Source organism: Equus asinus, chromosome 4 (assembly GCF_041296235.1).
Source record: "Equus asinus isolate D_3611 breed Donkey chromosome 4, EquAss-T2T_v2, whole genome shotgun sequence".
Lineage (NCBI taxonomy): Eukaryota > Metazoa > Chordata > Mammalia > Perissodactyla > Equidae > Equus > Equus asinus.
Genome location: NC_091793.1, coordinates 44,185,834 through 44,199,912, shown reverse-complemented (window position 1 = coordinate 44,199,912; position 14,079 = coordinate 44,185,834). Strand labels below are relative to the sequence as shown.

The 14,079-nt window shown below is 37.1% G+C and overlaps 1 protein-coding gene across 5 annotated transcripts in view; it reads right to left on the bottom strand.

Annotated features, from left to right (window-relative positions):
* Positions 1-384: 384 nt before the first annotated feature.
* Positions 385-14,079, bottom strand: part of WASHC4 (WASH complex subunit 4) — a 61,192-nt gene continuing 47,497 nt past the window's right edge. For 4 of the 5 annotated variants that reach the window (XM_070507190.1, XM_014865810.3, XM_070507189.1 and 1 more), the window contains 5 exons: positions 11,872-12,019; positions 9,457-9,553; positions 8,642-8,838; positions 7,935-8,034; positions 3,429-5,717 (listed from right to left, as the gene is read on the bottom strand). In XM_070507190.1, coding sequence (XP_070363291.1) covers positions 5,650-5,717; positions 7,935-8,034; positions 8,642-8,838; positions 9,457-9,553; positions 11,872-12,019 — 610 coding nt within the window. In that variant the 3' untranslated portion in view covers positions 3,429-5,649. Of the gene's footprint in view, positions 639-3,428; positions 5,718-7,934; positions 8,035-8,641; positions 8,839-9,456; positions 9,554-11,871; positions 12,020-14,079 lie in introns of those variants that run through there. The other variant, XM_070507188.1, reaches the window with a different exon arrangement.

Sequence of the window (14,079 nt, the reverse complement as noted above, 5' to 3'; positions counted from 1 at the left end):
ATAATATGTACACCATCAGAGAGACAGTGAGCTGTTCTAAGCCTGTATGAGATGGTACACCATAAAATTACTAGTTCAGTGTTAACTAATGCCTTAGAAATTTGTATGTCATAATATTAGCTCAATAAGTTCTCTGACATCTGTAAGAGCCAAAGTCCCATGCATTTCATATTCTTGTTTAGAATTGTTCAGGGTGAGAAGGGAAGAATCTCAAGTCATGAACAATATTATTGCAAACTGAAATCAACTTTTTTAAAAATTAAATTTTTCATTAAAAATGTGTAGCTTAACTAAGCCACAAAGCATGCAAATCATAAGAAAAACAAAAAAATCCAATACACTGAAACCGACTTCAAAAAAACACAAGAATGGAAACACAAAATTGAGCATATTATATTAGCAAGCACACATGACCAACAAAAAATTAGTATCCAGAATATAGAAAATATTCCCACAGGGGCTGGCCCCGTGGCCGAGTGGTTGAGTTCGCGCGCTCCGCTGCAGGCGGCCCAGTGTTTCGTCGGTTAGAATCCTGGGCGCGGACATGGCACTGCTCGTCAAACCACGCTGAGGCGGCGTCCCACATGCCACAACTACAAGGACCCACAACGAAGAATATACAACTGTGTACTGGGGGGCTTTGGGGAGAAAAAATAAAAAAAAATCTTTAAAAAAAAAAAAAAAAAAAAGAAAATATTCCCACAATCAGAAAAAGATAAATTGAAAAAAAAATAGAAAAAGTCATGATGGCCTTTCATAGACTAAAAAATAAAAAGAGCTCTTAAACAGAAATATATTCAATCTCATATAATTAATAATCAAGGAAATGCAAATGAAAACCACACTGAGATACTAGATTTCACCAGACTGCTGGCCGACAGGGAACAGTGAGGACTCTGGCCCACTGCTGGGAGGGAGGACAGGCTGGCATCCTGCCCAGTGAGCTTGTAGTCCCTGCCACCTAGCAGATTCACTTGTGGGGACACACCCTGGGGAAGCTCTGAACACACATACTCAGAGACATGCACAGTAACGATTACAGCAGCACTCTTCACAGTATCCCAAACTGGGAAATAGCCCCAGTGTCATCAACAGAAGAGATAAAATATCTCTGTATTCATGTAATACTAGAGAAGGAAAACTAGATCAGCTACGCTATATATATCAACATGAATGAACTTGAAAAGCACTCAATTAAAGAACTCATAAAGCATATGGTAAGAGTCCATTTATATTAACTTGAAAAAACATGCAAAACAATATATTATTTAGAAAAATATAGATAGGTTGTAACACTAGAGAAAAGCAAGGAATAGCTACCACCAAAATTCTGCATTGTGGTTTCCTCGGGTGGAAAAGGGAGCATCTAAGATGGTAGGAATAGGCTGAACCTCCGTGGTGGCGACCCGAGTGTTGTATTTTTATTCTCTAGTGCACATCCCACACCCTTTCACATGTGTTGTATACTTTTAAATAATTTTTAAATTCAGAAACAGTGGGTGATTTGCCCTTCCTCTCAGCTTCCTGAAATGTGTGTTAATACAATGAAAGCACCCTGAAAAGTTACCAAGCGCCACGGAAATGAAAGGTGGGAGGGCGGAAAATGGGACCACCACCTTAGCCAGCTCTCCTCACCAATTTTCACTGCCAAGCGTTGCCTTTGGTTGTTTGGCCACCTGTCAGACCACCGTCTTTAGGGGCGAGCAGGACCTGCCTTACATTGTCTACACTTAGCTGAGGCATTTAAAAGGGAATCGTTTTTAGGGGACCCACTCAGAGTCAAACACAGACTATCTTCAAAATTTTCTACCTAAAAAAGTAGTACTAGTGAACAGCTAACAATTATATGCCGAGTACATTTAAGCCTATGAGAGTAATTGTAATAAGAGCTAATATTTATAGCAGTTGCTGTTTCCTAATAAAATGCCTTACACAAATTAACTCAATCCTCAAACAATCTATGAGCTATATACTATTACGTCATTTTATGCCTGAGGAAATGAAGCAAAGAGAGGTTAAGGAACCTGGTAAGCAGCAAATCAGGATTCAGATCACAGTCTGGCCCCAGAGTCTATGCTTCTAACCATTATGTGCTATATGTAAAGCACAGAGAACAAACCAGAGACAAAGCAATCTCCACTGCTTCTCTCAATACATTCACCTTTTAAGATCATCCTGATATTCAGTAATTATATCAAAGTGCATCTTTAATGCTGTGTTACCTTTTGTGTAGATTCTGAAATGACTAACTACTGTAATAATCTGATATAGATAGGTGCTTCTGGGTATAAAAGTGTTAACTTCTTTCCCCTCTCTTTAATGATAATGAGGGCTTTACTAACGAACTCTTCAGTACGCACATCTTAGATACATTATAGAATGTATAGTCTTAAAGATGATCCCAGAGTTATGACCTCAGATCTACCATGATTGGAAGATACATTTCATCTACTTTCCTGAGTACGTCTCCACTATAGGAACAAGTGGAGCTATCAGGTAAGGCAGGTGCTACAAAAAGCCAAACTATTAAAAATAGAGGAAAATATCCATATACTTGCCCAAACCAACTTTTTATATAGTATATATAAGAACTTTTTGTATAAACTAAATTCTAACTTTGCCATCACCATCTCTGAGTTGACTGCTTAGTCTTATGACTTCACTTAATCTCTCTAGATAGATTTCCACTTATTCTGGATTTTTTATAACTGAAATCTTTGACAACCTGTTAAACTGTCCCTAAAATTAAAAAAAAAAAATTATAGCATTAAAACTTCCTTAGGATAAGGAATACTGTCAGTCGGAAACTTCTGCAACTTTAGCTGAAAAAAGAACTAAAATTACTAAAATTGGCTAAAGTCTACCTTTTACATTTAGCCAACCCAGCATAAATGAGTAACATGTTGATGTATGTGATGGGATTAACTCATCTTTCCCACACACTTAGAATTTTACTACCTCAGGAGAGAGGAGCAGCAACTAGACTGCACCAAGAACAATGTGTAATATTTAAAGGCTCATGTCTCTTCAGTGTGATATTTAAAAGGGTCTCACTTATGATGATGATTGTTTCAGTTCAACTCATGTTTTCAAATGGCATTACAGTTGTTTCTAATACTTAACACTGCAAACTAATGATCCCAGGATTAGGATTTAAAATTAAACATTCATCTGTTTTCTTTTTATTTAAAAATAGCAAGCAATAGAAAGATCAAGAATGTACAAAGGAAAGAAAACAAAAGTTCTTCAACTGGGATACATGGAGAGGAGCCAATACCAATGTTATACTTGAAATTTTTGCCTATGTGCATGCAAGTATTTTTTAAAAATAAATTCCATATATTTTATTAAAGGGAACTCCAAAAAGGTTAATGTTAAGAACTACCAGTTTAAGACATTCAATTTTGAACATAAGCATACAGGGGGAGTAAATTTTTGAAATTGTATTTATTAATGTTTTATTATACATATTGTGTTCTCTTAGAATTGGGGAGAGGGAAGCCCCACTCAAGTGAGGTAACAAACTTGCCATTTACAAAATTTAATTAGAACTGACAATGCTATGGTTACTCTTTAATTCCTGAGATTTGAACATTAAGTTTTCTGTGAATTTACAAGTGCTCATAGTAATTTTAAATTACAGTATGTCTGAAAAAAGTGAAAATATTAACAGTATGTTATTTAGCAAGGAAAACCATCATCCAAATGTGTACATTAACTTAAGTGTGAAACACTCAAGCGCTGTTGCTCTCCACTTTAATAGCATTTCAATATGCTTAATCTTTTCAGAGATTTTATTTCAAATATGTGAATTTATTATCATTTACCCAGACTGAGGAACATTATTTGAACTAAAGTCAAAATAATCTTCTGTCACTTTCTTCTCAGTTGTAGGTATCCATGAAGTCATCATGTGAATGCTTATCTAGTATTGATAAAATAATTGATGTGTGGGGATAAAAGAGATAGCTGATTCTAATTATAATTTCTATCCCTATTAAAGGAGGTGATTTTAGGGAAGTTAGAGAAGAAAAACAAAAAACAATACTGTTGCTATGAAATGGTGACGAATTTGACACAATCAAATGCAAGATCATTAATATCAACATTTATAATAATGAAGATATAAATTATTAATTCTGCAGCATGCTTTAGGGCCAATTCTACAGTTAGTCTGAATTACAAATATTAAATGCCTTTAATCCATCCATTGTCCAGAATTCTCTAAGTCATGTTTACATAATAAACAAACGTTTCCTCCCTATCCTGTTTCTTCTGACTTTCAACAGTGAAAGTGTTTACCTTGGGCTGGGGAAGTTACCCTGAGCGTTACCCAGGAACACACACAGGGCACTGTACACCCATTCCCAAAGCTGGAAATCAAACGCCAGTGTTAGAATTATTTGCAGGATTTCCCCAAAGAAAAGCTTAATAGGTGAGTGCAATGGAAAAATCAAGTATTTCCCAAAATGATGTAAGTATTACACGGACAGTTTTAAATTTTCTTGTCTTCACTGTAAAAGTATCATTGTATTATATTAAAAGTTTATAGGCTATGATTAACCATTTAACTCTTAACTGACATAATCTTTACAAAAATAAAGCTAGCAGCTTGCTGGGAACTAAATTTACTCAAAATCTTTCTGTACTTTTTAAATCAGTGAATGATTTAGTTTATTTTAGCACTTTATTCTCACAGTGGTCTTTTTTTAAAAGGCTGCACAGTGCTTAATCTGATGTCTTAGATTATACTTGGTTTAAGGAAAAAGTCTGCCAGAACCATCACCAAGATTTCAATTCAACCTAATGTAGAAGAAACCTGAGTTTGGATGTAGAAATAGGAATTCATTCAATTTTCTCTGATATCATACATAGTGCCTTCAACCAAAAATGAAGCTTCAAGCAGGACTCTATGGCTTTATCTGAATTTTCTTTCATCTCGAGTACTAAGTAAATCTTAAGTTTAAAGCAACGGTTGGAGGTTAAATGCTCTCGAAGCAATGTAAACTAGTTACAGAACGTCTCAGCGAAGACAGCAGCAGCCCTCGTGAGTCACGTGAAATTGACAGTGAGTCAGCTCATCCTGTACACGGAGGGTACAGAACACGCTCGTGCCGCACCTCTAGAACCAAAACCATCTTCATATATTCCTTTTATAAGAATATTGATATGTATGCTTCATGAATTTCAGGCTCAATCCTTTTGTTTAAACATACATTTACTGGCTCTACACAGTATATGCATTGAATTTCCAAAGACTGACACAAATAGAGACCAAAGACCTATGCAAATACAAATTATAAACATTCCTGTAGAATACAAGAGATCTGAGGTGGCAGTTTAGGAGTCTGGATTGGCCCTTTTATAATTTCACTTCACTTCAAATCAGTGTTTTCACGCCCATCTTCTGGCCTAAAGTCCGGGGGAAAATCCAGTTTTAAAATCTCACTCTCAACCTTTGAAAAGTAAAGCCTTTGGAAGAAGAATGGACTTAACTTTCGAGCACTGCCCTAAAGAGATGCAACATCTAAATATTTCCAGAGATGTGGCCTAGGAAACACTTCATCATAGCTTACTAACATCCATTTCACTGGCAATAGTACTGACACAGTTGTGATGATTTCATAGGGGCAACGCATACCATCAGTATCATTTGACCACAGGATCTGCAGACACAGTGCTGTCGGACAGGTCTCCATTGCTTGCTTTAGTCTCTTCTGGAAGCATGAGTGAAAATAACAATAGACATGTTTATGTTCATTTAAAAAAATGAATTAAGAAGAAAAAAAAATTAAGAGCTGTATTGCTAAATTTCAAATTAAGAAAATGCTGCATCTAACCAATATTTATCTCATATCACAAATTATATCTAGTTTACTTAATTTTTTAAAAATCTAAATATTGCAAATGTAATGTTGTGACTGGTTCTTAATTGGGGTGTAGAATTGTGAGAGATCAGAACTGCATCTGGGGTGGGGTTTCACGGTGCACGTGTGACATATTCTCCCCCTAAGCCAGTTCCCCAGCCGGGCCAGGAAATCACTGTTAAAGTGCACTGCTCTTACCATGAAACGTGGCTGCAAATTCACATATAAAACTGCCCATAAAAACTTCCCATTTCTATTTATTTTGAAAAACAGCTTTTACTATGATTGTCATACAATGACTTCCTGGCTTTTTGTGGAAAATTTCACATGCACCTATTTCATTAACAGAGAAAAATTATTTGACTAAGGTATCTAGAAACTCTGACTACATCTCTGAGAAAACTTTAGCTACAATAGAGTCCTAAAACAGAAGAACCCAGGGATGTGGGTGATAAACATCAACCAGAACCCCAGAGAGTTCCTTAAGAACAGTGGTCCAAAGCAAGGGTTCTGAAAGGTGGGTCTGTTTTGTCTTAACGCTGCAGGCCTTAAAGTAAGTACCCAATCCACCTGCAGAGTATTTCCAGGCACCTGGGCTGGAGACAAGGTTCTGGCATCATGAAATGCCTGAGCAGAACCTAAGCAACAACTTGAGTTTCTTCACAATTTAGATTATACCAACTCAAATTCTTCCAAGTGGCTTTGCTAAATATTATCTTAGCCTTAAAAATGAACCCAAACATAATATATACATATTTTCATTTAATAAATACTGAATATCTTCCAGACAACAGTCTGAAATCCTTTTCCAAGTACACAATTACTTTCTCAGTGTAGATTCCAAAGATGCCTGCATATGCTCCTAACTAATAAGTAGTATTTAATTTATGCAACAGGATCAGGGAATCAAGTAGCTGATAGAAGTGGTCTACCCAAATGAATCACCTCTGTTCAACACTGTAAAAAAAGTATTTTAAAATTTAACTGACAAGATTAATAAAAACATTTTGTTTTATAAAATTTAAGTTTTATGTCTTGATTTGTGAAATATAAGTAAAAAAGAGCAAACATGGGGCCGGCCCCGTGGCCAAGTGATTAAGTTTGCGCTCTGCTCTGGCGGCCCAGGCTTTCACCGGTTTGGATCCTGGGCGCAGACCTAGCGCGGCTCGTCAGGCCATGCTGAGGCGGCGTCCCGTACAGCACAACCAGAAGGACCTACACCTAGACTATACAGCTATGTACTGGGGGGCTTTGGGGAGAAGAAGGGAAAAAAAAATATTGGCAACAGATGTTAGCTCAGGTGCCAATCTTTAAAATAAAAAGAGCAAACATAAAAAGTGTCAACTTAGTTGCCTTCCCTAGTTTTGAGCTTCCAAGCGAGGAGGAAAACCTAAGTTACAAAATTTCCACAACAGCAAAAAGGAAACCTCTGTTCCTCACAGGGAAGATGACTGTTCCTAAATTTCAAATCTGAGAGAAATGTATCACGGGAGCCCTTAAGTATGAAAGGCTGAGCAATTTACACGCAGAATACAATGGACAGATCCTTTCCTTAATGACTCCAGTCCATGCGCAGGGCCATCAGTTATGGCTGCATTGCACTGATTCTGCAGGCCTGGCCGGGAAGCAGGGCAGGAGCTGGTTCCTAGGACACTTACACAGCCCCTACTTTCTCACGCTGCCTTCATCCCCTCCCATCTCATTCAGTCAAAGTCTAGTCATCAGCAGCTCTGCCTTCAGCAACATTTACTGTTCCTCCTCTAATCTGTTCCTTCTTATCTGATACAGGCCGGAGGGTGAAAGAAAAAGAACTCCGCTTGTTAAATTGTATCTAAATTAGGAAGATGAAACTGAACGTTACCCCAGAAGGAAATGCAGAAACTATGTCAATCTCTTTTCCGTTTTACAAATAATCCACACAGGCTTTACTTCTTTAAAAAGACATTTCTAGATCTGTATTATTTTTCAAAAAGGAAAGGAAGCTGGAAGTCTGATCAGGTAAAATGAGGCATTTGTGCCTACTATTAAAAATTTATTGGTCTTTCCAAATTTAAGCCACTCACTGACCTTCTTTCTCTTTCTTTTCTTGGTTTTCTTCGGCAGCAGTCTTGTCAGCTCTGAAGAAAATTCTTGCACTGCTCAGTGAGAAATAGAGCAATTCAAATTCCTAAGTAAATGAAAAAATTTGAAATAAAAGATGAAAGTATTATAGCAAAATATAAAAATCATATTTAATGTCTTTTTCATTATTTCTAACAAGCTCTACTGGAAATCTTAAATCAGAAACTGAATAAAGTAATCCATCCATTTTTAAGATCTGAGTCAAACAGCTTCCAAATAGCATTCATTTTAAAATATGCTCTTGAGCCAGCCCTGATGGTCTAGCGGTTCAAGTCCGGCATGCTCTGCTTCGGTGGCCGGGGTTCAGTTCCTGGGCACAGAACCAGACCACTTGTCTGTCAGTAGCCATCCTGGGGCAGGAGCTCACATGAAGAACTAGAAGGACCTACAACCAGCATATACAAAACTACGTACTAGGGCTTTGGGGAGGGCAAAAAACGAGAGAGAGAGAGGAAGACTGGCAACAGATGTTTAGCTCAGGGTGAATCTTTCCCAGCAAAAAAATAAATAAATTTTTTAAAAAATGGTCTCATTACCACTATTCATCTCACTTGTTAAAATGAGAGTTTCCATATGATTTACGTTTTTTCAGATTTCAAGAAGTAATGGATATCAAAAAGTCAACGCAGATTTAACTGTTACTATCCTCTAACCTGGAGATAGACGTCCAGTCGCTTCTGAGTGAGATTCATGGTCTGTAGAAGTTTTTCATCTTGACTAGCTGACTGCACATTCTGTTGCTTAGCAACTGCTCTCATCTCCTTCAGGTACTTCTCTCTAACAGACTGGAACCAGTGGAGTGAGTCAAATTCCTGGTACTGATCCAGAAGCTTCAGAATGTAAGCCACGCCTGCAGTCATTAGCAAAACCAAAGCTAAATTACGATGAGTACAGAAGTTACTCCACCAATAACTCCTAACATTAAGCTAACCATTTTTAATGAATCTTCTTTCAAATTAGACTTTACAGCATAAAGGAATGTTAAGCTTAGCAACATGGTTTAATTCCTCCTTAAAAGAAAAAAAGAAAAAACATAGGAAACTATAAAGAGCTAAAAATAAACCAATTAAGAAGGAAAAAAAATAACATAGAAATCACCCGGAGATAACATATGGCTGTGAGGGTGGGGAAAAACCTCCGCTGCTACACAGACAGCAACTGAGGAAGCTACAGGGAAACTAAACACAGATGCTCAAACCGTAAAACACAAGCAAAACAAAGCCTGAATGTTAGGTCCAACTAGACTAAGTGAGTCGCCTCACCAAGGGGCCGTGAATGATGGTTACAAATGAAGGAAAACAAGTGTACCAATCAGATGACCCAGCTAAAAGATACAACTTGCTGAGCAAGCGCTGCTCAGGAGAACCAAACCTACCCAGACCGCACAGCCCTCTTCTCAACCACGGTTCTAAAAGTCCATTAAAAGGTCAACATAACACTAATGGGGAAACAATTCCATGAAGCTTACCCATGGCAAAGCCATCGTCAGTAAAAGCAGCTCCAATTTTATTCTTTTTATTCAATTTCTCCTTGCAACTAATGGAATGCTCTACAAAGTTGAGGGTCTAAAAAGACATAACAACATATTAGAGAAATGACTTTGCTAAAAACTCTTCAGAATCTAGTTTCTAAAACAGATATTTCAAAAATTATAAATAGGATCTCTTCTAGGTTCCCGTCCTTTTGATTTGAAACACTCGCCTCATCTAAATAGGCTCTTGGCGAGGTCACAATCTGTACAAGTGTCTCTTAATGGGTCTTCCTTCCAAGTCCTTTAAGTATGAGCACGCCCTCAACCGCCACTTCACCCAAGCACAGCGCCTTGCACACAGTTCATTATAAAATATGCACATTTTACAGATGAGGACACCGAGCCTTGCAGTTCAGCAACTTGCCCAAAGCCATACTATAAGTGAAAGCTGGAGTCAGAAAAGTAGGCCTGCTACCTTTTTACTTTAGGCAGAAGTGCTCTTAAGCATGGCAGTCCTTACTTCCGCCCACCCAATTCATTCTAAAATACTATTTATCATATTCTTGGTTAAAAATGCTTAGTAGTCATTCGGATAAATGAATTCCCCCAAAAAATCGCATCCCTAAAAATTCAGCTCCTCCAAAATACTTTATCTAATCATATCATTATTCAACAAAGATTTACTGAAGCTTACTATATCCAGGCACTACTAAGTAATTACAATAAAAAAATGAATACCATCAAAGAGTTCACACTCTAGAGCGGCATCCTCAGCAATGATAGAAATGCTGTGTACCTTACTGTCCAATACGGCCACTAGCCACAAAAAGCCACTGCATACTTGAAATGGGCTAGTAAAACTGAGGAACTGGATTTTTATTTTATAAAATTTTAATTAATTTAAGTAGCCACTTGTGGCTACATATGGATAGCACAGCTCTCGAGGGAAAAGAGACCTGTTTAAAAATAACGATGATACCGTATGGTAAGTACCAAGAGATCAAGTTTCACTTTTACTGCCTACAAAACATCCCTGGCAATTTAATCACATATTTGTGACATCTTTATCAACTGTTACTGAAATATTTTTTAGATATTTCCTTTATGCTTGTCTTTTTTCTGGAATTAGATCTAAACTCAAGCACAAGAATAGTGTCCTATACTTCTTTGAAGTGCTCTTAATCCATCTTGTTTTCTCCATCACTCACTGAATTCTGACAGCTGCCCTGCAAAACTCCCCTCTTCCCCAAACTCACAAACGCCTCCCCGCTGCTGTGCACTATGGCTTGAGTACACCGCCCTTCAAATTACAGAAACAGGAGGAGAACTCACCCTAAGTTCACTACACTGTTATGAGAGTGTAACTAAGACAGACGGGCTCCAGTTTAACACTGTCTGAAGATGAAAAGATAATGCTTACCAGATGAATATGGACATTTTTGCTACATCATAGTTATGACACTTATGATGACAGAGCATTAACAATAAATCTATTTAAAAAACAGGAGAAAAGAAAATTCACACAGAAAAAAGCTGTCTATAGACCATCAGCTACTTTCTATGGATAATAATGATTATAATATGTAAGAAGATATGTGTTAACAATTCAGGCAGCAATACGAAAGGTTATTACTCCTGATGAAAGTGTGATGTAATCAACAGTTTCATCTACTCAGTGATATTTAGATTTTAAAGTTGTCTATTTACAAATGTTTTAAAAAACAGCTTTATTACAGAAACTTTTAGGGAAAAATAACATCACTAGTATATACTTCTCTAATTTCTTAACTCTTTTTTCTCCACTGTAACAGTTGTTTTTATAATGTAATTTTGGGTAACTTGAGCTATTCTTAGATGGCAACTACAGAATTAGAGCAGAGAACACTACATACTATAATGAGAAAGCACTAACAATTTAGTCTAGATGTGAGCACTTACTGCTGAGTAGAGAGGAGTTGTCCTCCAACAGTATGTTTATCAGAGATGTGTTAGGAATAACTGTACTCTAACAGTTGAAGGCAGCCTACAGGAATCACTTAAAATGATTATATGGTATAATGCAGCCTGAAGATTATATGGTGTGCATGTATACGTATATGCCTGTGTGTGTATACGTGTGTGTGTGTATACACATATACATAAAATAAAATAGTGTATACTTGAGTAATTTAAATCACACTAGGATTTCTCTGGAAGTTATTAACAAGTAAACATCTATCTTAACTATAAGTAAGTCTCATTCTGCATAGCTAAGAGGTAAAAATTCTGGACCATATTCACTGAGTTCACATTTAGTTTTATCTATAACCAGAAAGTCAGTAATATAGTCTGTGTGCATTTCCAGCTGAAAAGAAATTGGATATGTTTAATACCTTTTTTAAAAAATTCATTTTGGGTACTAAAAATACTCACCAGAGGGGGAACAATGATATAGAAATTTCGGAGATGTATATTCTTTGGCCTTCGAAATTCTGGAGCAAAAACATCGACCAGCATTTTGAAATACTCTGTGCCTTCGGCAGAATTTCTTGTGTGATCGCTGAGGACTGAATCCAGATGCCTAAAATGCAAAAATTATTTATTGAGTTCCTTTCTCAAAAAAATGTATGGTTTTTAAAATCCATCTCTCATCGGCTGAGATGAGAGCACTCAAAAGTACGAAATATTATAAGACATTTCTAAGTAAATTTCCCTGGAGTTCATCATGAACTCATTTTCTTGTGAACGGGAGCTGATCAATACAACTTAGGCCTTAAAACAGAATCGTAGGGCATCTTGGAACTGAAAGTAAGAGTTTTGTTGCTGCTTCTTCCCGCAGTGAGCCCTGCAGAACTCCATTTCATTGTAAATAAACTCCTCTTCATCTTAAATCTCTTCACTAACGCTGCTTCTACACCTCTTTACATCAACTGAAACCTGGCTCTTTACATGTAAAGAACTTAGCCTCCTGCTCAACCTCCAGAAACATGAGCTGCTTTTCCTTCCTTGTCCCTCATGTACGGCTACCGCCACTTTCGAATTATTACCCCCCACCACTGCAACGGAGAACTCTCTCCCTCGAGACTCACGATCCCACTGCCCAAGCACCCCTCCTTAAGGAAGGCGTCTCATACCCTTCTTAACCACTGCCCATGTTCAGTGACCTAGACTATGACACCTGCTCCAGTTCTCCCCCATGATTCTGGAAGACTCACTTCAGTCTTCAGTATTTAGATAATCAATTCATCATCGTAACGCCACAACTCCTTCACTTCACCTGCCATGAACTTTCCTCCACTTGATGTCAGGCATCCATTCCCTCGCACAAATTTGGACCTCGCGATTAGCACAGACAGCTTCGCCCTGGAGATCTTAACCCACTCTCTGACCTCCTTGAACCGCTTCAAAATATTTTTTCAAGGTCATCAATTTTTAAATGAATGACATCATTTAATAAGAGGTCTGATTTTCTCCTTTGATATACAAGCTACAAACTATTTTAATCGTTTCAGGGCACCTTGATTTCAAATAGCTTATTGACTGCACACAGCTTCTCTATTTGGCAAAGAACTAAGCTCTCTAAGAGGATATTTCAGAACAAATCATCTGTGTTGGGGCCTTAGTCTCATAAAAACGTACACACACATTTTCCAGTATATTTCCTTTTCTCATTTTAAAAAATTCCCAGCCTATTGAAAAGTTAAAATACAGTATAATGACCACCCATTTATCCTTCAGCTAGATTCACCTTTTAACATTTTGCCACATTTGTTTTCTTTTTTCCTGAAACCTTTAACAGTTGCAGATGTCATGTCATTTAGCCCATAAATACTTTAGTATGAATCTCTTAAGAACCAAGACATTTTCCTAAAGTCACAGTACATTACACCCAAAAATAAAATATAGTATTATCTAATATACATGTTCAAATTTCCCGAATTATCCCCTCAATGTCCCTTATAGCTAATTTTTTCCTTATCTAGCATATGATTAAGGATCAACCATTGCATTTGGTTTAGCTCTCTTTAGTCTCCTAATCTAGAGTAGTCTCCTTGCCTTTTTTGTCTTTCACATGACGTTTTTTTAAGCATCTAGGCTGGGTGTTTCATAGAATGTCCACATTCTGGATGTCTCAGATGGTTTCCTCACAAAAATTCAGAGTAAACATTTCTGGCAAGAATACAATATAGGCACTTGCCATCAGATTGCATCAGGAGGCCACATAATGTCAGTATGCCCTGTTACCGGTGATGCTAAGTTTGATCACTTGGTTAAGGTGGAATACATCAATCTTTCCAGCGTGAGTATAGTTTCTCCCTTTGTGATTAATAAGCAATTTGTGGGATAATATTTTTGATAGTGAACAAATACTCTGTTCTCCAAAAATGTTTTAGAATCCATTGATGATTTCTGTCTGATTTCAAGTATTATAATGGTGGTTACAGAGCAGTGACTTTTTTTTTTTTTTCCGAAATTTCTCATCGCTTCTATACTTATCAGCTCCTGTAAAAAGGGACTTTCCCTCTGCTCCTCCAACCTTTCTTATTATCAATAATGACTCGAGGGTCTTGTTTTATTCACTATTCTATAACTGACGTCTACCATTATTCTTTTTGATATTCACATAGTCTCTACTGTGTC